Here is a 24,060-nt window from a genome sequence, read left to right as displayed (position 1 = left end):
ACACAACGGCGGCAGCGGCCGCGCTGGGGCATACGGGGAACCGGCAGACATCGCTGAGCGCTCCTCGCCTCACACAACGGCGGCAGCGGCCGCGCGAGGGCGCCGCGCGCGGCGGGCCGGGGCGGGGCCAGGGCCGGGGCGGGGCTGGCCGGCGCGCGTGCGCGGTGACGCGCCGGGCCGTGCCCGCTATATGAGCTGGGGCCGGCGCTGACTCGGCCTTTTCCGCCTCGCTCCCGCCCGCTCCTGGGTCGTTGCGCAGAGACCCGCGCCTCCGCCGCTCCCCGCCGCCACCATGATCATCTACCGGGACTGCATTAGCCGTAAGGGTGGTGGGGCGACACGGGAGAGGGGGAAGGGGAGGGCCAGGAGGGCGACTGCGGGGTCGGTGGTGTGGGGGAAACGGCTGGCTGCGGCCTGGGCGCTGCTGCTGGGCCTGGCGCTGCCGCGCATGTGCAGTGGTGGTGGCAGTGGCGATCACGGCGGGGGGGGTGCGGGCCAGGACCGGAGTGCCCGGGCTGAGACCGCGGGGCCCACGGCGGAACGCCGAGCCTGGCGGTAGATCGACGGGAGGGCAGAGCGGAGCGGAGCTCAGAAGGGCCGTGAGGGGATGCTGGCCGCAGGCAGGCCTGGGCGCGGGGAGGCGGAGGCTGACGCGGCTCGCCCGCCTGTGTGTGTTTTTACCCCGCAGAGGACGAGATGTTCTCGGACATCTACAAGATCCGGGAGGTGGCGAACGGCCTGTGCCTGGAAGTGGAGGGGAAGGTGAGTGGCCTGCTTGCGCCGAGGGAGGGCGGGGGGAGGCAGGCCTAGCCGCGGTGACTCAGAGCTCGGCCGCTGCGTGGAGTCCGACCTGCCGGGTCCGTGGCGGAGGGGACAGGCTTTGGGGAGAGGAGGCTGGCTTCTCTGCGAGGGGCCCGAGAGGGAAGGACCTTCCACGGCTTGTGGCTGTGGCTTTGCCGGCCGTTCCTTAAGCAGGACATGAGTGGGCCCGGGGGAGCCAAGCAGGAGAGCCGAGGTTGTAAACGAAGCTTTGGTCAGGCACCAGTGGAGGAGCTTGGCTTAAAAAAAGATAAATCTGTGTTTGGCCTGCAGTCAGATTCCTCGTACTTAACTGTGGCTCTGAAGTCATGCCCTGCTGTCAGGTCATAGATATGTGAGAGCGTTAGCATAAAGGTTTATGCAGAGCCGTTAAGTTTTTTGATGTCTCTAAATCTAGATGGTCACCAGGACAGAGGGTCAAATTGATGACTCTCTAATTGGTGGCAATGCCTCTGCTGAAGGTCCTGAGGGAGATGGAACAGAAGCCACGGTCATAACTGGTGTTGATATAGTAATAAACCACCACCTTCAAGAAACCAGCTTTACAAAAGAGTCCTACAAGAAGTACATCAAGGACTACATGAAAGCGTAAGTGTTGGGAGGCTTTTTCTGTAAATGGGGCTGTAAAATGTTTAAGTCACTGATAATTTAAAAGCAGTGTTGAACTTTATTCCTATTAAGTGTTAGTTTTGATATAGGTGCCAAAATGGCTGTGAACTTCTGTAATATCTTAATACTTGGCAAAAGTGGACCTTTAAAGAATTGATATTGGAATATCTAAGTTTATCTTGGCTGGAGAACAGAACCTGATCTTGTGCTTCAGGTACTATATGTAACCTTGCTGCTTTTGAATTCTGCTATGCCACACCTCCATGTGGAAGGGAGTGAGCTGGTAGACTTGATAGTTTAGGTGTCTAAAAATTGTGTGTGTGAATGGGATTTTTCACTAGTTTCTAGGATAATTTCTGTTGCTAACAATTCAGTTCTAAGGGTGAAAAACGTGATACTGAGATAGGGTACTCAGGGCTGTGGAAATGGCTTGCCATGAGCCTAGATGTAAAATGAGTTTGAATGCCATGTACTGCAAAATTAAGTTAAAATGTGGAAGCTCTGAGAGGAGGGGAAGGCAGCAAAATCAAAGAGCTTTTAAGTAACTTTTTGCTATAATATGATGCAAAGTTATTAAACTAGAATGTGTCTTGAGAGAGTTTTTTCTCCTTCCAGAATCAAAGCCCGCCTTGAGGAACACAAGCCAGAGAGAGTAAAGCCTTTCATGACAGGGGCTGCAGAACAAATCAAACACATCCTTGCCAACTTTAAAAACTACCAGGTAATGAAACTTGCATCTCCTTAGAGCAGTGTTGCAGTGGTGCAAACTGCAGTTGCTCCTCCAGTGAACTAGCTTGGTGAGACTTTTGAGGGCTCCATCTGTGTGGACATTTAGCTTGTCCTTCTCAGGGTATTACAGGCTCAGAGAAATAGCAAAATACTCTTTGTTGTCCAGGGATTGTGCTTCAGATTGCAGTTCTTGTAGTTAACTTCATTTGATGTTGCTGCCGTTTAGGATTTGAAACATGGATTGCTTTGTCCTCTGCTGTTCAGGCAGTGTGGTGAAGTTGTGTGGTACTAAGATAGACAAGCTGCATAAAGCAAAATCCTTGCAACTGGTCAGGGAGACTTTTAAATGGAAGTTTAAAATGTTACAGCTTTTTAAAGTAAAACACTTTGTTCTGCTGCTAGCTCATGAAATGTCTCAGTAACACATGTGTCTGAAGTTCTTTGTAGGGGAGAACATGAATCCAGATGGTATGGTGGCTCTCCTGGATTTCCGTGAGGATGGTGTCACCCCGTATATGATTTTCTTTAAGGATGGCTTGGAAATTGAGAAGTGTGTAAGTACTGACTCGAGCCAGATGAAGGCACATAGCTATGTGATGGCACTTTATATGCATCATGTGTTCTGTCCTGTCCTGCTGAAAAGAGCTGTCAGTTTGAAAAACTCAAAAGTTTGTGCAAGTATAGCCCAAATACTGCTTTGTATTACACAAAGTGACTGAGACTTCTCCTGTGTAATATCCGATTACACCAAAAGGGGATGTCATTTCACTGCAGTGACTCACGGTGACTTCATGGCTGAGAAATGCAGAGAATTGTCTTGCCGAGGTGTGTGTAGTTGGTAATGTTTTTAAACTATTAAAGACAACGTCCACTGCTGTGGAGCACTTCTGCTTTGCATCTCTCTTGTGGAGGTTAATTCTGAAGTACCTAACGCTGTTGTATTCTGTCATCTTTGACTTAAATCTGATGCCTTTATTTTATTAGGCAGAACTGTCTGTCTAAATACTACCCTAAATTTGCAAGAGAGTAATACATGACAGAGTACTTAGAACCTTATTCTGCATGGAATTTCCAACTGCTTCAGTTCAGCTCCTGTAGTCTACTTTTAACTACTCTCTGCTGGAATGTGGTTGTAAGGAAACAGTATCTGGATCCCAGCACTTGAATTATTTGGCTGTGGAATTCACTGCAGATGCCCAGTGTGGGATCACCAGTTTGTTGTGGACTTACGATGCCTGCTTATAGCCACCTAAATTTATCTGTAAAGCCTCTTACAGGCTTTCTGGTATGCAAGTCATGTAAAGATGAACCAGGTTCTGGTGTGGAGTGAGTAGCCCAACTAAAGGAACACTTGTATTGGCCAAAACAGAACACACCTCCTGCAGCTCGACTGAATGGTGGTGTCTGTCTTGACCTGGAACAGACAGTCACCTGGAAGTTACCTCTGCAGAGCAGAAACTTGTGTGGGTCTCTACTTAAGTGACCTTTCTGCTGTGTAATTTGGGTAACTACCCTGCTTCAAGATGGAGTAAAAAGAACAGTAGCAGGACATTCCAATGAGCAAAGAATGTCTCAGCTTCTTGGTAGAGCTTTTACAAGAGACAGTGTGCATGGTGTAAGCTATAGTACTCATTTAGGACAAGGTTTTATTTGAGGGGAAGTATAGAACTTGGTGCAGTGACCAAAAAGGGTTTGAGTATCCTGTCTGGCTTGCTCAGCAGCTGGTGCCAGTTGCTGATAGTAAAAATGGTCAGCATCCTCTGATAGACCAGGAGTACTCTTCCTGTTGCTCTCTGGTTTGCACTAAGATGCAAAAATAACTTCCTTGCGCTTTCTGCCTGCCTGACCGTGGCAGCTCAGATTGAATTAGGGAATACACAGATAAGTTATGGGGAGTTGTAGTGATTGATGTTGTGACCTTGAACTAACACTTGCTTCTCTTGTTTCAGTAACAAATCAAGCAAGGTTTTGGATCACTTGTCTTCATAGCTGGCTGCTGTTTCTTCATTGGCACAACACCAGGAATTGGCAATGTCTAACAACTGGACTGATGTCATCTTGAGCTTTATTCACTTATTTTGACCCTGATTTGGAGTGGAGGCATTGTTTGAAAAAAAGGAAAACCCATCTGTCATGTAGGTTGTCTAAAATAAAACTCATTTAAACCCATTGTAGGTGATGCCTTTTAGTCTAGTGTGTTTCTTCAGGTGATGTGCAGGAGAGGTTGCAGCAAGGTTTGTCAAAGATGTTGATACTGTCAGTAGCGTAGCCTGGTCCTAGCACACCACAACTCGACAATTTCTACCTGTAGCTATAGAGCACAAAAGCAGGCTGAAATCAGTAAGGCAAAGCCCCAGAAACATTGTCTTAAGAGTGGACCACCTTTGTCTTCTGTGATTGCACAGACTTACTTATCTCTGGAAGAGATACCAAAGTTAATAAAATCCACAGAGAACTTGGATTGTGTGTTAAACTTGAGTCCTGGCCAAGCTTCTTTCTCAGACAAGGATACCCAAATTGGTCTGCAGTTGTAGTATGACTGCGAGGTCAAGGTAGGAGGATGGATGGAATCAAACATCACCACACAGGTACTGGAAAGAGTGTGGAGAGGGTGAAAGATTAGGCTTTCTCAAATGGTCTGGCTGTAGCACTAGCTCCTTTGACAGCTATTCAGGAGCTGAAGCTGCTGCATTTGGGGGATTTCTGTACTCGGAGGGATGAGAGTCACAATGGCCTAACTCAATAGAAAGGTACATGTTTAGGTGTGAGAGTTAGTGGTGTGCTTTACTCTTGCATTGTCAGGAAGTGCATCTGCTTGACAGACTTGGAGCAAATGGCCATTGCTTCTTGAGTTCTTGCTGAGATGCAACAGTAACAGGTTCCTTGCGCTTTCTACCTGTCTGACCTTGTAGCAGTCTGGATTGAATAAAGGAACACAAACACTTTTACAGAGGCACATCTGTTGCTGCTGACACCATTGTGTGGCCTTGGGTTGCAAATCATTAACTTAATTCCTACTGTGGTGATGGCAGAGCTATAAGGGGGCTAAGGCACCTGAAAGGGGAGGGTACTGACCCACTTGCCCACTTCATCTGTGAGGTCCTGAGCCTCCAAACTTTTGGCATCTTTGCCGTTGTTTTCAGCCCTAGTGCTGAATGTCTGAGGTGGAGGTAGGTGCCTGCAAGGCTGAGATAGATGCTGCAGCAAGCTGGAAGGAATGAGATACTGTGTGTGGAGGTGGGAGCACAGCATGCCCCAGTTATCTTGGAGGTTCCTGTGTGATCCAAACACACCCTATTTTAGTTCTGTGAGTTCTTAGTTTATATAACATCTTCAGCTTTCCTACTAAAGAATCTTGTGCCAGCTGTGCTTTTGGATGAGGTACAATTCTGGTGTAATCTGAGCAACGTAAGTTAATGCTCTTCTGCCGTCACCCAATGGGGCTGAAAGGCAGGGAAGCAGGTTCAAAGTCCGTACAAAAGCGTTGGGAGCCTAGTGTGCTTTTCTTGCCAAAGGGTCTATCTGATTGGGCCAGGTGAGGCTGTTACTTTGCCTTTCCTGTGGGATCTTAAAAACTGGCAGCCTTCAAAGATGCTATGGCCATACATCCTCCCCCAGTACCCTAGGCTCCCACTTGGAGTGAGTCAGTGTGTTTAAAACTGAGCAGAGCAGGTGTGGGAGTGAGGACAGCTCTTCCCTCAGCCTGGCTCGTTTAGGCTGGGGCTGCAAACTGCTGGGCACAAGCCTGAGGCAAATTGCTATGTGGCAGGTGCCTATAAATGAGGTGCTGCTTTGAAAAGCCAGTACTTAAAGGTGATGAGTGCATCCTTGCTGTTGGGTTGCATGGCTCACAGTAAATTGTAAGCCATCCTGCCTGTGCTTCAGGCTAAGCAGGGCATTGGTGTGTGCAAATATGCCGCACTAGTGGGCTACATGCTCCTATGCTTTTCTGCATGGCAGAGCTTCTGAAGGGAAGTCTCTCTTAACCTGTTGTAGCAATGTGTCAGTTCAGAGGTTCTTGGGATGCAGGATTTTTTTCCCATAGAAGTGCTTTTGCTAATGGCTGCACTGTGCTTCCAGAAAATGCACTGCTGCCTTCAGTTTCTCAGGGAAAAGGGCAAGTTTTGCTGCTCTGCAGCGTCAAGCCAGCTGCCAGGCATCAGGAAGAAGAGGTTAAAGCACATTTGATTGCAGGGCAGGACCGTGGTGGTGATAAGCACCAGTCGTAGCCATGCTGCTGTGGTAGCTGCCTGCAGTGGATGCAGGGAGAGGGAGTTGGGATCCAGCTGTGTGTGCTGGGAGCTGCTACATGCATTTAAGTGGGAGTTTCATGGCTGGTAAATGCATTTATCAACAGTGATGCAACTCTGGGTTGGAAATTGGATTTCCTGGTAGCCGAGTTCTTCTCATTCTTCATTTCAAGTGGCTGTTTCCTGGGTCTGGAAAGCTAAAGATATTTGAGAAAGCAGATCATTTCATACTGCTGTCATGCTACAAGTTCGGAGTTACATGACAAATTAACCCAGATGCTGCTTAAACGCAGCCTGAAGCAAATGGCAGCTTCAAAACCTTTCCCCATCTTACTTTAAAACCTGGTTATCAGGCTTGTATCTCACAATCTTGGAAAGTTATTTTCTGTGTCTGGAAGGGTTGTGGAGCTGGGAAAGATCCAAGTACTTTTTCCTCTGAGCCTTGTGAAGTGTGTTAAATGACACAGTAGAAGCCTTTCCTCTGTCAGCTTGGGTCTGCTTCTGTACCCACCGTGAGCCAGCTGCTGGCAGGGTAAGGAAAGCTGATTGCATGTAAAGAGGGGGAAGACAACCTCCCTTTTTACTTTAGTACTTTTTTTTAAGGGAGTGACACCCTGGGGCTGGAGGAAGCAGCTGTTCTGGGCATGTGTTCCACAGTCCCCTTGTCCTTTTGCTCTTCTACACCACTGCTCCCTCTCAATGCCTGTTCTTTGTCTCACCATTTTGCTCCCCCAGCTGGCTCTTGCCCCATCCAACTATCCAGTCTCTTTTTCCCCTCTCAAAGCATCCTCACACAGTATCCAGCCCGCTGCTTCAGCAGTTGTTGTTCCTTTGCCACCCAGAGAAAGGGTGCAGGCTTGGGTATGTTCATGCAGTGGAGGGAACATCTGGTGTGCTGGCAGGGGTGCTAGTGTGGCCATGGGGAGCTGGTAGACCCTCACTGCCCCCCTCTTGGGTACCCAGCTGAGACAGCACAGTCCCAGCCCTTGGCTTTGCTCACTCAGCATGGGCAGGTGCCAGAGCCCAAGTGGGTGACAGTCCTAGGGCCTTGTGCATTACTCAGCACAGAGAGAAGCTGCAAAGGGAAAAATTTCAATTAGTGAATGTAAGGAATAGATTTTGTTGTTGTTTTTTGAGGTTGTGGGGTTTTGCTGGTTGGTTGGTTGGGTTTTTTTTCCATGTGGGCCAGGAAGGACTTGTAAGCTTAGGACATGGTCATTGTCAAAGAGGTGTATAAAAAAAAAGGCAGCTGCAGCTTGTTTCCTTCCTTAAGCAAGTCTGACTGTTGGGCTGGCTTAGGCCAGCTTGCTGCAACCTTGGTGGTTTTCTGTGGCTGCTCTCTAGGGAGGATGTTTTTTAGAGACAGCAGTAGTATCTGTATCAAGATATCTCTGCTTTCTCACATGCAGCTGCTGGCTTGGAGCAAGTAAGATACCTCCCTCTGCTCCTGTGGATCTCTAGCTGCACTTCTGCTCTGCAGCCACCTCCTCTGCAGCTGTTTTAAAGTGGGCTGTTTTGTCTTCCACCAGGCAGCAAGTAAATATCTCGTGCTACTAGCCTGCAGTGGGAGAGTAGCAGCTAAATGCCAAGTTCATTTAGTTTAGATATGAATGCTTCAGTAGGAAGAAAAAACTATCCAAGCCTTGAGAGTCTTTCCAATAAACAGCCTCAAATTCATTGCCTGGGGTGCAAACATTCCACTTTGTGGTTCCTGTGCCTTGGCTGCCTTTTGGTTGAAGCTGCAGCTGGAAGCTGCTGTGCAAAGATCACAGCCAAGTAGCTGTGGTCAGGACTAGAAGCCCAGGGCAGCTTTTTGAGTGCTAGGAAATGCTGGCAACCCTGAAGTGTATTCTGCAGGAGTGTGGCAGGATGTTGATGTGTGCAACTGCTGGGTGTTGGGAGACTAATATTAGAGCTGTGTTCATAACCTTCCACTTCTGGCAGAAAGACACCAAACACTCTAGGAGACTCTTTGAGACTATTTTGGGGTGTGATACCAATCTTGCCCATGGGGATGAATGTGGTGAGAAAAGCAAGAGCAATTGATGCTCTGCAGCTCTCCTCCTGGGGGCCGAGAGCTGGGATTCTCCTCCCTGCCTGTGCCCAGCGGTGGTGGAAGGAAGCACTGCTGGCATTTCAGAGAGCAGCCCTCTTTTGCTGCGATCCTCACCAGAGTGTGGGCATGCTGGCAGCCCTGCCAAAACAAGGCAGCTCTTTGATTTTTATAGGGACTGTCAGAAAGTCAGATTAGGATTCAAGGATTAGTTTTCCAAATTCTTTGCAATAGAGCAGTCAAGTTAAGGCCATGTAAAGCTGGATGCTCCCTCTCTGTTCACTGTGGATGCTCTGCTAGCAAAACCCTACTATAGCTACTGGAATATTCTGGCTCAGGGGCTGGACTTCATCTGCACCTATAGCTATGTCTGCACCTGAGCCAGGCACTCTCAGCATCTCCAGTCAAAGTAGGGTCGCAGCTGTAAAATTGCCTCCTGCTGGCAAGCTGCCCACAGAAAGGCAGTTGAGGGCATCAGCATAGCCCTTAACCTAATAGCTTCATTTGCCCTGGTCTGGCAGCCACTTCCTGGCCATATGCTCACTCATGGTGGGGCCAAGAGTGTTTTCACCCCCATAGATCCAACCGGTTTTCAAGCCGAGCAGGCAAGAGAGCAGCTACGCACAAGCTGAAGGGTTTCATCTTCACAGCTGCATTACTGTGGGCCAGGAAGCCCTGGAAAGGACATGCTGTCTGGGCTGCATGTTCACACTGCTGCCTCATGTGGAGCTTTTCATCAACCCAGATTCCCAGGTCCTTTTCCTCAGGGCTCCTCTCCAGCCGTTCCAAAATGCAATGAACTCAGACATTCTTTGAGTGTGAGGAGAGCTGAAGGTGTAAGGGCTTGACCTTGACCCAGACAAGTAATGTGAACCTTAAGACACCTGCTGCAGCACTGAGTGTTGAGGTCTTCTGGAAAGGGCCTTTTTTGAGCTTTCCTGTTGGAGTTTGTCATGCTTATGTGTATAATTAAACACTAACTGATTAAAAAGTCATCCCATGGCCTGGTAGCTACACACAACCTTCATTAAGAATGCCAAGAAAGTCTTCCAGTCCTGCCCCTAGTTAGTCTGAGAAACAAAGCAGGCTGTACCCAGCTGTGGGTCTCGGAAAAAACTCAAGCAGCAGAGCTGTCTTCCAGGTGAACCTGGAGCAATGGTCTGCTCTGATACTGTGTTCAAAAAGACCTACTTCTTAGGAGTCAATCAATACAGTGACTAATAAAAATACCACCCTGGTGACAGGCACATGTGAACGTGGTGGGCACAGCTGACACAGAGGGTATGTTCAGCTGAAGCCAACTCCAAGCAGCTGGTGAAGACAATGCACAGCTGACTCAATGCATGAATGACTTCTAGGTAGCAGCTACTGGGATCACAGCAGCTAGTGAGCTCTGATCACACCCTGAGCTCTGTGTCAAAGACATAGTGTCACAGCAACAGAGGTCTTGTAGCTACGTAACTTTTTGCCAGCTAATAATCACACTTGGTGCTTTCTGCTCCTGTGCCTCATGTAGTTCTGCCTGTCCCACTGCTAGCCTCCAGAGTGGCTGCAGGTGGGGTAGTGGAGGAGACAGGCAGACATTTAGAGCTGTGAGTTGGCAGACAGGAAGGCAAAGCAACATAGGGACCAACCTGTCCCATGCTGGGTTCAAACCCACCCCTCTTCCTCACATAGCAGTAGCAGCCTTCAGGCATGCAGCTTCTCACCCATTCCCAGCCCTCTGGCATGTGAATTTCTCTCCTGAGGTAGCTGCATTATTGCCACCTTGCATCAGCTTAGGCCCAACACTGTACCAGCTGGGCTTCCTGACTATGAAATTTGTGATGACTCAAAGAACTGGTCATTTTGGAGCAATAACACTAGAGAGATGTATATTTAGGGGCATTTAGAGTTAGCATATTGCTACTTCTCTTGCCATATCAGTGGCAGTGTATCTCCTAGCATACACTCCATGTTTTAAATTGTGCCCATAAAGACCATTTTGTGGCTAAAAAGATAACCCCCCTATAAAACAGTGTGCTTGGTAAACCTTCCACTACTCTGAAGTAGAGGCTACTTACCTGGTCCAAAGGCACTCTGCAGATCAGTAAAACACTTAGGTCACCTGGCACTTATGCTGGCTATGTACCTCTCAAGACAAATTGTGAGGCAGTACACTCAAGTGAAAACAAAAATACAAGCAGATCCAAAATACCTTCCTGCTAAGCTAATCCTGCCATGGATCCCATGAAAGGTAACACTTTCCCCCTGAAATAGCACAGTCATTTTGGATTACAACACAAACCAGGATTGTATGGCACTCTGCATGGTTTGAGAAGATCACATGAGGAGCAGTACAAGGTAGAAGCTGACCTAAACTTTCTAGGTAGCTTAGCTGCTCAAACAACAGCAGAATGCAGCAGAGGAACCCAGCTCTTGAAAGCCAAGGGCTATCATCCTACACACTTGTGAATACAAGTCTCCAGAGGACTCGAACAGCATGTGTGCAGGCTCTGGCTGGTTTTGGGGAGCACACAATGTACCATAGCAAGACATGAAGGCTGACTTCCTGGGTTCCTGTCAGCATCCTCAGATATCTCCAGCAGCTGTCCACAAGCTGGGTCCTGCCTCAAGAGTCAATAGTGGTATTTATGAAAGCACAGATCCCTGGAACACGACTTGGCTTTTCAGAAAGCCTCAGCAGTCCACCTCTTAGGAACTGGACACTCCATGCTATGGAAAGCTGAGCACCATCAGGGAGCCCATCTGTAGAGAGATGCTTAACTCAAGGAGGAATGGTCTGAACAAAATTAGAATGTGTGGCTTATGTATAAGGGGTCAGAATTGTTTGACAAATCTTCAAAGCCACTTCCAAACCTTTTGTTGCTTCAAAGTGGATCAATAACAGAATGTTTGATTTTCATGCACTCCCATTCTTTTATACTATTTGCAGAAGTGATGCACACATCTGAAGGGCCTGAGGGCATGTGAAAGTTGTGCTATAAAATCTCAACTGCTTCATTTACAGGTATACCAATGTTTTTTTCCTCCCACTGTTTTCTTTGCTCTTGCATTAACAAAAGAGCTTTGAGAATATAATTAAATAGTCCTCCCATTTTCTCCTCTCTGCTGCCCCCCAAACAGGATGCTGAAGAGACAACTCTTGCACTGTGCATTTCAGAAATGCATGGTTGAAGAGAGGCATGGAGAACAGAGACATGGATAAACAATTTTCTCCCAAACACATGGAAACTCAGTGACAGTGTGTTGTGGTAGGCCTGATAGGCCAAAAGTAGGCTTATACATATCCTGGCTTGCCCAGGCATGTTTTTCAGCTCTCCCTCCTTCTGTTTTGGGGAGAAGCAACTGTGGGAAAGAAGACAAAAGAACCTGGAGCCACTGAGTCTAAGGACTCTGGCCTGCCCAGACTTGTCTTGGCTCTGTGGTAAACCAGGTACACATGCTTAGCTTGTGTCTGCCTTGTGCAAAGCCTATGCTTTTACCAAATTTGGGTAAAGCAAGACTATGGCTTCACCTACTATGTCCAAGCTTGGCTAACTGCCATTGTGATTGGCTACTCTGTATCCAAAGGCTACATTGATAAAAGGAGATATGCAGGTAAACACAGTGTGTGCTCTGCCATTCTATTCATGTCTGCTGTTGCCTGCTGCCATTGCCTACTGCCATTGCCTACTGCCTGGAAACTCCTCCCCTGTCTGGAGTTTACCAGGGACAGGCTCTAAATGTGATCAGCCTGCATAGCCAGTGTGACATGGTGCTGAGACTTCACGTTGCAAGACATCCTACCTACATCTGAAAGTCTCCTGCCAAGATGAGAAGTCCTGGAGATACACAGATCGTCCAGAGGACCAGGTCTGAGATTGTCTGCCTCCTTTCCTCAGAAGCCTAGGAAGAATCAGAAGCCTCAGTGACGAGACAGTAACAGAATTCCCTGAACGTATTTTGGGTACTATCTGAAGCTGTAGCTAGCCCCATGAGTTGAGAGATAATATTTTGTGAGTAAATACTTAGCAACCTCTTGTAGTTCACCACTGCCTTCTGTCATAAGCAGAAAGGGGCTCCTTGAGTCCATCTAGCAGGCAAGTGGTACATTGACCGCAAGCGGTGTTTGGCCACAAGAATCTTCTCTTCCAGTTCAGTTAATGTTTTTGCAAGTTCTTTCCAGATCTAGTTATTATCTGTATAATGTTTCCATGAGCATGCAAAGAACCAATTATTATATTAAAATTAGTGATCAGGGGTGGTGAGGGTTCTGAATATCAAAATTAACAAACAATATTAGTTACGGCAAATATCATCTCGCAATTCATTAACTATCCCCCCCCCTTCACTACACAATGCCAACAACAAACACATGGTTTGAAGAACTACTTGATACTTGTGATGGCTAAATCACAGTATGTGTTCAGTCAATAACACAGAAGATTGTCTGGTAAAAATTAAAACAATGCTTTTATTGCTGCACTTAAACCATAGGTGTCATCATAAAAAGACAAACCCCAACAAACAAACAGGAGATAAATCTATTCCTTGTTTTATCTAACAGACATTTCAACTCTTTTATTTTCTCAGTGATTACCTGAAGGGCATCTTCCTACTGACCTATGAAACCAACAGGCTTTGCATTAAGGGCTTTTTTAGCTTGTTGGTTTGTTCCCATGAAGTCTAAGGAGTGATGAGCACCATCTGTGGCTGTATTTTCTAAAGCCTTATCCCAAAAGAAGCATCATGTCCATTCCACCAAAATTCTGCACAGAGCTGTGCATCTCTGCAACCTTCCAGAGAAAGCCTTGACAGATCTCAGCATGAAGTGGGGGTATTAAACCAGTTCTACTGGAATGCAAACCCACAAAGTTACAAGTTCCTCTAGGACATGTTTTCCTTCAAAGTCATTAAGGCTTGGAAAAACCACAAAGCTATAAAGTAAGATCATAACTCAAAAGATTTCTAATAAAGATAAATCTAATACAAGTTTATTCTATAAATATGGTGGTTGTTGTGGGTTTTTTTTTTCTTGCTGTTAAAAGACAAAAAACACTTAAGAGAAACATCCAAGAAATATTCCTTGGGAAAAAATAAAGCTACAGAAAATTACCAAGGATCAGCTGCTTTAATTTGACTCAAACCTGGCAGAATTGTGTTGCACTCAGTCCTCTTCGTAAACCCACTGTAGTTCCCTCAGTCCAATCACCAATTCTGTCTTCACAAACACTTCTGTTAATCACTCTTCTCTTCTTGGTAGTGCCTGTATTCTGGCTTCAGCTCCCATGTGTTTTTGTGGGTCCCCTTCACATTGTAAATGCCTATTTCTCTTAAAATTTCTTTCAGGTATATCTGAAAGGAAACAAAAATTCAAATTACACAGGCAGGCAGTTGTCACAGCTCCTGCATGATGTCACTTAATCTGCTCAATCACATGGATTTGCTTCATCAAAATGACTTGGTGGACAGCAGTGTTGGTTGATTGGCACTAATTTGCACTGTAATGACTCTGCAGACTCCAACCCCCAGGCACCACAGGGACCAGAGAAGCCTGGGTGCAATGCCCAGTGCAAGCAAGTCACAGGGAAATGGCAGCCAGCACTCCAGCCTCAGCCCCACTGGGGTGTGGAGGGGCAGGTACCAGCTACACAGATGCTCCATGGACTGCCAAAATGAAGCTCCCAGCACCTCTCAGACAATGATGCTAAGGTTATCATGCACATCCTCCTGCTGGAATTTCTCTACCTGAGCTTAAAGCTCTTGGCTTTTCATGTAGCTTGGCCTGGGATTATTATGAGACCTGTCTTACTATGACACCATCAAAGCCCAAAGTTGTTTGTTTTCATGCAATTTTGCAAAGCTTGGAGCATTTTGTAATGGTCTTGTTTTCAGAGGAGAACTGAATAGGTGCCAGAGAATTTTCTAATACATTTAAATATTAAGGTGAGGGAGAGAAATCAAAAAAATGACAGGCTATGATAGCAGCAGTACAACCTTTGACAGGAGACAGCTCACTAATATCACCCTCCTTTACTCTTTATGACAAACTACAGTCATTTGTCTCATTATTTAAAGAGCCGTTTGCCTGCTTGTTTGTTTAAATACTAATCAGGACTGACTCGAGTGGATTGCCATGGCAACAGCAGACCACAGCTTAAAAATCCCCACATTAAAGTCATATCTGCTTTAGTCTGAGCAATTTAATCCTCTCTGAGTGCATATATTAAACTGGAATACGAGGGCCACTAGAAACCTTGCATTTTCTATTCTCTATATTCCACTAAGTGAAAAATCTCCTATTTGTTGATATGATAGGAAAAAAAGAAAAGTCAACTGCCCTATCTCTTCCTTTTGCTCTTTCCATATTTCTGCTAAATGGAAAAGTTGAAAAATAAATAGAAAGTGTATTCTCAGTTTGTAAAAACATGTTTCAATAAACAGAACAAAACCCATCAAAAGCACCAAAAAAATGTCACAGAATCATAGAATCAACCAGGTTGGAAGAGACCTCCAAGATCATCCAGTCCAACCTAGCACCCAGCCCTAGCCACTCAACCAGACCATGGCACCAAGTGCCTCAGCCAGGCTTTGCTTGAACACCTCCAGGGATGGTGACTCCACCACCTCCCTGGGCAGCCCATTCCAATGCCAATCACTCTCTCTCTGCCAACAACTTCCTCCTAACATCCAGCCTAGACTTTTCCCTGGCACAACTTGAGACTGTGTCCCCTTGTTCTGTTGCTGGTTGCCTAGAACAAGGGAACACAGTCTCGTGCCACTGTCTTCCCCTGCTCCTGCCTGGTCTGCTCAAGGAAAGGTTGAAAAGGGGGAGAAGGGAAAGAACTGGACAGTTAGGGTTCAGAGGTGAAAGGGCTGACAGACAGTGCAGGCTAGCAAAACCTTCATGTAAGCACGTGTCTTCATGCTTTCCTTCTTTGTGTATCAAAACTGAGTTTAAAGAAAAATCAAATCCCAAATATCAAACCCTTAAACTCCTAAAAACTGTTCTATTTGTAAAGGAAATTAAGTCATTTTGGGGCTGCTGAAACCAATCCTTATTTTCCCTCCAGGTACACATGTAAAATTTACACAGCAAAAACCAATTTGCATCCCACACTAATTAGCAACACTTCATTTGGACTCCCTTACCAAAACTGTTCTTAAAGCCTATCTCCACGCAATGAGGAGTGTTTGTCCAACAAGTAGGGAAGAGAACCATGGAACAGATTGCATCCACAAAGCAGTTTCCTAGGGTCTTTTCTTTTAGGTTCACTTTGCACTGTGGGAATGGCTCTGCAGCCTTCCAAGGTGTACGCCGCACACCCCGGCAGGTGGCAGCAGGAGATCAATACACATCTCTTGGCACAGCTTTCACATCTCTGCTGCAGACATGCTGTCATTGTTTCAGTCGGGTACCGAAGGCAGTTGGTACTCAAAGGCAACAGCAATTAGCCTGGCAGCGCTGCTGCTGCATAATGCGTGTTTGAAGAGGTGGTGAGGGCAGGTGAAAAAGCGGTTTGCACAGGGTAGGTGTGGATGTTTGCACCTGCACAGCCACAGCTTTGCTTTGCAGTCCTTGCACGGGCACACCAGGTAGCTTTCAGTAGTGTCAATGGCAGACACTTCAAAAGACGGCAACGTGGGTGGCAGAAACATTCAGGCTCAAGGTGAGACTCTGCTCTAGACCACAGGGACAGATTAATGAGAACTAGAGAAAAAATGCACTTGCACTTAGCTCCACAAAGTATCACACAGTATCACAGTATCATCAAGGTTGGAAGAGACCTCACAGATCATCAAGTCCAACCCTTTACCACAGAGCTCAAGGCCAGACCATGGCACCAAGTGCCATGTCCAATCCTGCCTTGAACAGCTCCAGGGACGGTGACTCCACCACCTCCCCGGGCAGCCTATTCCAGTGTCCAATGACTCTCTCAGTGAAGAACTTTCTCCTCACCTCCAGCCTAAATCTCCCCTGGTGCAGCTTGAGGCTGTGTCCTCTCGTTCTGGTGCTGGCCACCTGAGAGAAGAGAGCAACCTCCTCCTGGCCACAACCACTCCTCAAGTAGTTGTAGACAGCATCCATAGGCATCTCTGGGATTGAAAGACCTCATCTGTACCTGGGAAGCCAGGTCACAAGGCATAACAACAGTGCCAGAGGGCTCTGTGGCTGGATGGTCCACAGCTCCCAGTGGCTCCTTGCTGTGTGCTGGCCGTATCTCTGGGTGACATCCTGCACAAGGCAGTTCTCACTATCTACCCAGTCAGACAACGAATACTTTTAATGTAATCTAGTTTTCAGACCCAATTCCACCAGGCAGTTCTGCTTCTGTCTGGGCAAAGCTTCCAAGAGTTTGGATTCAACAGTGTTAACAAAACAGAACAAAACCAACCTGAACTGAGTAGCAAGGCAACATCTGTGCCATACATAAGGGCACCTCAAGCTGGGACTGTGAACTGCAGCAACTGAGGATTCACAACATATTCCCTTTTGCCCTCTCCACTGTAGGGGGAAACAAGCAGCAGTGTTTTGAGGGAGGGCAGCTGAAAGTATGAGCCTCCAAAAACCACTCTGTGTGCACAGACAACACTGAGCTGTTGGAGCTTTTAGACAACTGCAAATTAGGGATAAGTCTGCTGTACTGTACCATATTTGAGAGCAAGTGGCTCAGTGAGATGAGTTCAGGAGATCTGATTTTTCCTGCAGGATCACTTATTCCAGAAAGAAAAACCCCTCCACCTTAGGTCTGCATTGTGTCAGACTGGACTACATGTCTTGAAGCATACTTAGTCTGACACTGTATCACCAAGAGAAACCCCTCACTTAGAATCATAGAATCAACCAGGTTGGAAGAGACCTCCAAGATCATCCAGCCCAACCTAGCACCCAGCCCTAGCCACTCAACCAGACCATGGCACTAAGTGCCTCAGCCAGGCTTTTCTTGAACACCTCCAGGGATGGTGACTCCACCACTTCCCTGGGCAGCCCATTCCAATGCCAATCACTCTCTCTGCCAACAACTTCCTCCTAACATCCAGCCTAGACTTCCCCCAGCACAACTTCCTCCAGTTATGCCATAGACTGAATTTTAGAGCCTGGTGAGTGCTAATCTAGAGCCCACAATATCTTCTATATAGATACAGTTCTGACACAGAACCCGATCTGTCAATAATGTGTTTGTGTATTTAAGGCATTCTCTGCCCTGTTACGCCTTCCCTCATGACTTTTTCCACAGTAAGTGAAATGCTAAAGAATTATGGAACAAAATCTTCTAAAAGAGACATTAACTTTCAAGGTCTGAAGCCTTGAGGGCTAAAAAAAACCCCACACTGCACAGGATAACTATTTGTTAGGGTAACAATTGATTCAAGATTAAATTTCAGGGGAGATTTAGGCTGGAGGTGAGGAGAAAGTTCTTCACTGAGAGAGTCATTGGACACTGGAATGGGCTGCCCAGGGAGGTGGTGGAGTCGCTGTCCCTGGAGCTGTTCAAGGCAGGACTGGACGTGGCACTTGGTGCCATGGTCTAGCCTTGAGCTCTGTGGCAAAGGGTTGGACTTGATGATCTGTGAGGTCTCTTCCAACCTTGGTGATACTGTGTGATACTGTGAAATAAAAGAAAAGAAGTCCTGCAAACAATCTACTTCATTTGGAAAAAAAACAACCCACCAATTTGTATGGAGCACTGGTTCCATTCTTCACCAATGTGTGATTGTTCACATAAAAAGCATATTATGTCCCCAGCCATGAAGCCCACATCTAGAATTACTGCAGCATTTCCAGGAAGCACTCAGTATTTACATCAGGCAGGTGGCCACAGATCTCCCTGTTACTGCAAGCTCTTATTTTTCATTAAAAAGGAAAACAAATAAACACAGTTTTCCCCTAGTGTAACAGTAGTTTGCATTCAGAACAGAAGTGCTTTGTGATTTCACAACTGCAACATAAAGATGGCAGCAATTTCCCAACACATTCTGTAGAAAGGGTTTAATTTGCTGTTTACATCTACCATTGAGTAAGAAAAATACCCTTATTTATTTGTTGCTTCGCTAACAAAGATGCTAATTCCCTTAGACAAACGTGTTTTAAAGATGATCAGCCAGTGATGTAAGCCCCTAGAACTTCATTTCAGCATGAGCTGAGGACACACAGCAACAGCAGCAGCACATTCTTCCTTGCATCTGAAAGAATCATAGAATCAACCAGGTTGGAAGAGACCTCCAACATCATCCACTCCAACCTAGCACCCAGCCCTATCCACTCAACCAGACCATGGCACTAAGTGCCTCAGCCAGGCTTTGCTTGAAGACCCCCACGGATGGTGCCTCCACCACCTCCCTGGGCAGCCTATTCCAATGGGAAATCACTCTCTCTGTGAAGAACTTCTTCCTAATATCCAGCCTATACCTACCCTAGAATATATTCAGGAGCATATGATGACAACAAAGATACATAAACAGACATAGACATTCATCATGAATGCAATAGAGGCATTCATATGAGGTATTTTGCTCTATACATCTAATCTAATAACTCCTACACATCTAATCCTTAGGGCAATGACTAAGACAAAAACTGAATAGATTTTGTCCACTTTTTGGTGCTTAATGAGGAAATGTGTCAGAAACAGCTTTTCCAGGCCACTCTGAGATAATGCAAGAGGTAAATCACATCACAGGAGGAAGGAAACTTAAGTTCTTCTCATGGCTTATGTGGGAGATCTGGGTGCCTATCTGTAGCAGAAGTCATGCTAGATGGGATAAATCTGCACCTATCTATACTCAAAGTGATCAAGACAATTTTTTGTACCTGGAGCATCTCTCTTACAAAGAAAGACTGAGAGACTTGAGGCTCTTTATACCTGGAAAAGTGAATACTGAGAGAGGATCTTATAAATGTACATTAATATCTAAAGGGTGGAGGTCATGAGGATGGGACTGGGCTCCTCTCAGTGGTGTCCACTGAGAGAACAAGAGGCAACAGGTACAAACTAGAACACAGGAAGTTTCACTTGAACTTAAGGAAAACCTTCTTTACTTTGAGGTTGGTCTCTTTTTTGTAGTATCAGGTGATGGGATGAGAAGAAATGGCCTGAAATTGTGCCAGGAGAGGTTTAGGTTATATATTAGGAAACATTTTTTTACAGAAGGAGTGGTCAGGCACCAGAATAAGTTGCCCAAAGTCACCATCCATGGAGGTGTTCAAGGAATGTGTGGACATAAGCACTTAATGATGTAGTTTAATGGCCATAGTGATTTTAGGTTGATGGTTTGACTTGGTCTTATAGGTCTTTTCCAGCCAAAACAACTCTATGCTTCTATGATTCTACAACAAAACCACCACCTAAGCACACTTTTCATGCTTTTCTTGTTTGTGTATCAGAACAGTGTTTAAATCACAATCAAATGAAATCCCAAATATCAACTCCCTGAAATTTTACTCAGAAAAATCAATCTATTAATAATGCAAATCAAATTATTTCGGGGGTGTTGATAATGATGCTTGGGCTCCTAACACAGCTAATGTATGCATTTAATACTCGTTTCCTAGACACACACAAAAAGAGTCACTGCTGTTGCTATGCCAAGATAAAGGTCAGAAGCTGAAGGAAGGTCTGACCACTCACTCATACAAGCTCTATACTGCCAATAGCAACCAAACCAGGCTGTTAACTCAGTGAGGACAGAGTAGCGTGGGAGATGTCAGAACATTACAATATTTTGTAGCTACTTTATAGCAAACCTGAATAAGAAAGAGACCATTCAGGCTGCTGCAAGCACCTCTGTCATAAAAAAGCACACTCATTGCAATGCTTGGTATCCTATAGAGTCCTGTAAAAGTCTTGATGATTTCTCTTTCTTCTAAAACACATTCAAAGAGATGTTTCAAAGGCATGTAGTGAATATTACATGGAAAACATACACAATAGCAACTACTGAATATGGTTATACTACAAGACTACATTTACCTACCACTGGCTGTTTGGTTATGTCCACCAGGTCTTTAATGTTGTAATACTGATGTTTCTCAAAGGCTGAAAAAAGCATGTCCAACACTTGCTGTTTGTCAGCTCGAGCCCGTTTCCCATCTTCTTTCTTCTTCCTCTCATATTCAATCTATCAGATACAAAACATGTTTCAAAGGCATTAATATGTAATGCTGTATAATACCCAGTGCTGAATATGAAGACATAAACCCCCTCTCCTATTTAATAAAACACTGCTCAATGACTCAGTGCTTTTCTTCTGGATAATTTTCTTTTCAGCACTCAAATGTTCTTTCAGGAACATAAACCAAGCATTTTTCCTCAGCAGAATAAGCTTTTCAGATATGTAGCTCTGTGTTAGCCAGTAAAAACAAACCACCACCAGAAACAGAGCCTGCATGATGTGCCCACACCTGGAGAGAGAATTAGTATTAGCACAGGAATCCAAACTGAGAAGGGATTTTCACTCCACCTCTGCTGGTATTCTGAAGTATAGTGACAAATATTAAACAACTCACAAATTGGCCACCCTTGGGAAAACCCACAGACCCACAATCCTGCCCAAAGGATGCTCACATGGACACTGCCTTGTCTGCTCCAGAAACAGCACTCAAAGCAACTCAGTGCCATGGTCTAGTTGACTGGCTAGGGCTGGGTGCTAGGTTGGACTGGATGATCTTGGAGGTCTCTTCCAACCTGGTTGATTCTATGATTCTATGGTTTATCAATAGATAAGCAATCTTTATCAACAGAAGACACAGTTCAAGGATATGGATGATACCTCTTCAGGAGAAACCTAAGCAGCATACACAGAGTTACAGTAGCCCAAAACCCCTCAAACTCTTGCAGAGTAGAGGCCTGTTGTTGCCACATATCATCCTGCTCCCAAATGCACACAATTACTTAACTGTTACAATCTGCACAAGGTGACCATTTATTTTTGCAGAAACCTTTATCACCTCAAAAAAATATTCCCTGTATTTCCTCAGATTCATCATCAGAAGCAAGATTTGCACAGACAAGCACACCCCAAACAAATCCTGACCGCTGCAGAGCATCAACCACAACATCTACCAGCACATCACCTTGTCCACCCCCAGTACAATCCTTAGTAACAAAAAATTATCAAGCTACTTGGAACCAACAAAGGTGATCTGTAAGGTAACAGAATTCATGTAATCATCAAGTGATTTCAGGCAAACTGTGTGGGTAGATCTGAAGTGGTACAATGTACAGCAGAAGAGATGCATGTGGTGAACACGAGACTCATGCCTGGTTGCCAGTGGGATAATTTTGTATGGGAGTTGTTCTGCCTCTGATGTCTCATACCTGACCCTCAAAAGGAAGATCTTCAGAGAAGGAGTCTAGAAATGATAATTCACAGTTCTATTTGATACTAAAAATCTTGGCATTAAGGACAGAGATTACTTTTATGGCACTATTTATTTTTTCATATGTTTTCTTGCCAGCTAACTCCCTCCTACTCTCCAAGTGAAAACAGTCTGTCTCTTGGCTTCTGTCCTAAAGTGGCTACAGAGTATTACCACCTTTGTTGTTGTTCACATGTCTCTGGACAGCTAACTTCTTTTCAAATCCTAGAACAGATTCCACCTCAACACAAGGGGGAACTTCTTTACTGTAAGGGTCCCAGAGCACTGGAACAAGCTCCCCAGGGAGGTCATGGAGTCTCCTTCTCTGGAGCCTTTCAAGGCCTGTCTGGATGTGTTCCTCTGTGATTTGTGTTAGATAGGATTGTCCCACTCTGTCAGGGGGGTTGGACTTGATGATCTCCTTGGGTCCCTTCCAACCCCTAACATCCTATGATCATTAAATTGAATGCAGACTTTTTATTCTCCACTCGTAGCTTGAAGTCTGTTGCTGCTGACTGAAGCCTAAGATAGGTTTGGGCAACCAATACTTGTCTGCTTTTCCAGCTGCATGTTAGTAGGAAGGAATAGTGTATGAAGTGTATGATCATAGAATCAAAGAATCAACCAGGTTGGAAGAGACCTCCAAGATTCCAAGGAGGAAGTTCTTGACAGAGGGAGTGATTAGCATTGGAATGGGCTGCCCAGGGAGGTGGTGGAGGCACTGTCCCTGGAGGTGTTCAAGAAAAGACTGGATGAGGCACTTGGTGCCATGGTCTCGATGAGTGGCTAGGGCTGGGTGCTAGGTTGGAGTGGATGATCTTGGAGGTCTCTTCCAACCTGGTTGATTCTATGATTCTATGATACAACCTCTCCATACAAACCCATACATACCATTTTTATCCACCAATACTCTTTGGTGTAATTATTTAATTCTCTAGCCTCTGCATTAAAAAAAAAGAAGATCAAATCTTCAAAACAGTAATAGCTTTGCAACGATACCAAACTGTAGCACCAAGCAAACCAGCTTCACAGCACATCATCTTGGTTGCCAGGATCTATAGCAGAACTGCTATGCCATAGAAACCAGAGTGGGAACACAAATCTAGGTCATTGGCCTTCCTGTAAACGATAGTATGCCAAAACAGTTGCTGCTTCTGAAAGTTCAGCAGACATTCATTAGGAACCTCTGCTGAGCTTGAAAAGGTTTTACTTGTAAGCTTTGGAAGCCCTGTTGTAGATTCAATCCCTGTTTCTCTGTTGGTATAGTCTCACTATACAGGATAATGCATGTAGAATGCATCTATCCATAAACACATGAAGAAGAACTGCAACAGCACTGAAATATATAAGGGCAAATCCACTTGACATACCTTAAAACTACAAACCCAAAATACAGTTAGATCCATTAATACAATAGAAAGTTATGACATCATAACATGACTTATAAAAGTCCCTTCCAAACCACAGCATTCTATGATTCTATGACATAAGCCAAACTCTCTTCCAAGCAGCACAGCCAGGGTGCACTCAGGCATTCCCTGCCTCTGCTGGTTACAACTCCACCAACAAAGCAGTTGTCCAGTTTCCTGGGTATGATCACACAGTCACGTAGGTATCAGGTAAGCTGGATAAATCTTACTTATCTCAATGTCTACTATTACCTACCCATGTCCTGTTACTCAACCAAGGGTTTCTGTACAAAGTACCTAAAGAAATGATACAAAGTGTGGGTAGTAGGAGACTGGCCACTGGCAGTGTGGCACATGGGATGAAGCATGAGATGTTTGAAAGTGCTACCTGTAAAATAACCAACACTGTATGTCAACTGTTTGACTGCCTGGGCTGGTTTGAGGCTAACTGGCATGTTTTAATGACAGAAATTAGATCATATGGTTGTGAAAAGAAAATAGTGATGAGGTCTCTATCATTCATTGGTTTGCTGAGAGGGATAAAAAGTCAAAACATAAACAATATTCCCTCACTGTGTCCTGGGACGTTGTCCTGTTCATTTCTCTGCCTGGTCTGTGTTACTGGATCTGATCACTTCCTTTTAACTGCAATCTGCTTTGGTATCTCACCTCTAATCTCAGCAGCTAACACTTAAGCTTTGCTGGCTGCTGCCGGCTTCTACTTAGTTTTGTTTGTCCATCTGAGATGGAGGGGGGAGAAAAAGAGGGGAAGGTAGCTTCGAGCCCTGCTGGGCAGTTTTCTTTGTTCAGGAGGGAGTTTGGATTTTTGTATTATTTCTAACTTGTATA

General features: G+C 45.5%; 2 protein-coding genes and 2 non-coding genes across 5 annotated transcripts in view; 3 read left to right on the top strand and 1 right to left on the bottom strand.

Annotated features, from left to right (window-relative positions):
* Positions 1-204: 204 nt before the first annotated feature.
* TPT1 (tumor protein, translationally-controlled 1) lies at positions 205-4,326 on the top strand. The gene is made up of 6 exons (XM_064175168.1): positions 205-320; positions 689-762; positions 1,217-1,407; positions 2,044-2,149; positions 2,595-2,711; positions 4,107-4,326. The coding sequence occupies exons 1-6, from the start codon at positions 293-295 to the stop codon at positions 4,107-4,109; spliced, it is 519 nt and encodes a 172-aa protein (XP_064031238.1). The 5' UTR covers positions 205-292; the 3' UTR covers positions 4,110-4,326.
* LOC135174074 (small nucleolar RNA SNORA31) lies at positions 3,909-4,038 on the top strand. The gene has a single exon (XR_010301717.1). It is a non-coding gene; the product is annotated as a small nucleolar RNA SNORA31 (small nucleolar RNA).
* Positions 4,327-4,962: 636 nt separating the features above from the next.
* Positions 4,963-5,098, top strand: LOC135174080 (small nucleolar RNA SNORA31). Its single transcript, XR_010301718.1, has one exon. It is a non-coding gene; the product is annotated as a small nucleolar RNA SNORA31 (small nucleolar RNA).
* A 7,790-nt stretch (positions 5,099-12,888) lies between these two features.
* Positions 12,889-24,060, bottom strand: part of GTF2F2 (general transcription factor IIF subunit 2) — a 93,156-nt gene continuing 81,984 nt past the window's right edge. The window contains exons 8-9 of one of the 2 annotated variants that reach the window (XM_064175104.1): positions 20,419-20,562; positions 12,889-13,797 (exon numbers count right to left, since the gene is read on the bottom strand). In XM_064175104.1, coding sequence (XP_064031174.1) covers positions 13,681-13,797; positions 20,419-20,562 — 261 coding nt within the window. In that variant the 3' untranslated portion in view covers positions 12,889-13,680. Of the gene's footprint in view, positions 13,798-20,414; positions 20,563-24,060 lie in introns of both variants that reach the window. The other variant, XM_064175096.1, reaches the window with a different exon arrangement.

This window comes from Pogoniulus pusillus, chromosome 3, assembly GCF_015220805.1.
Source record: "Pogoniulus pusillus isolate bPogPus1 chromosome 3, bPogPus1.pri, whole genome shotgun sequence".
Classification (NCBI taxonomy): domain Eukaryota; kingdom Metazoa; phylum Chordata; class Aves; order Piciformes; family Lybiidae; genus Pogoniulus; species Pogoniulus pusillus.
This window is presented reverse-complemented; position numbering and strand designations above follow the sequence as displayed.

What these genes read in the sequence shown, in the direction of transcription:
- TPT1 (XM_064175168.1), top strand. Translation starts at nt 293, where the DNA reads ATGATCATCTACCGGGACTGCATTAGCC. An exon ending in ATCAAGGACTACATGAAAGC is followed by an intron (nt 1,408 to 2,043) that starts GTAAGTGTTGGG and finishes TTCTCCTTCCAG; the next exon opens with AATCAAAGCCCGCCTTGAGG. An exon ending in CCAACTTTAAAAACTACCAG is followed by an intron (nt 2,150 to 2,594) that starts GTAATGAAACTT and finishes ATGTGTCTGAAG; the next exon opens with TTCTTTGTAGGGGAGAACAT.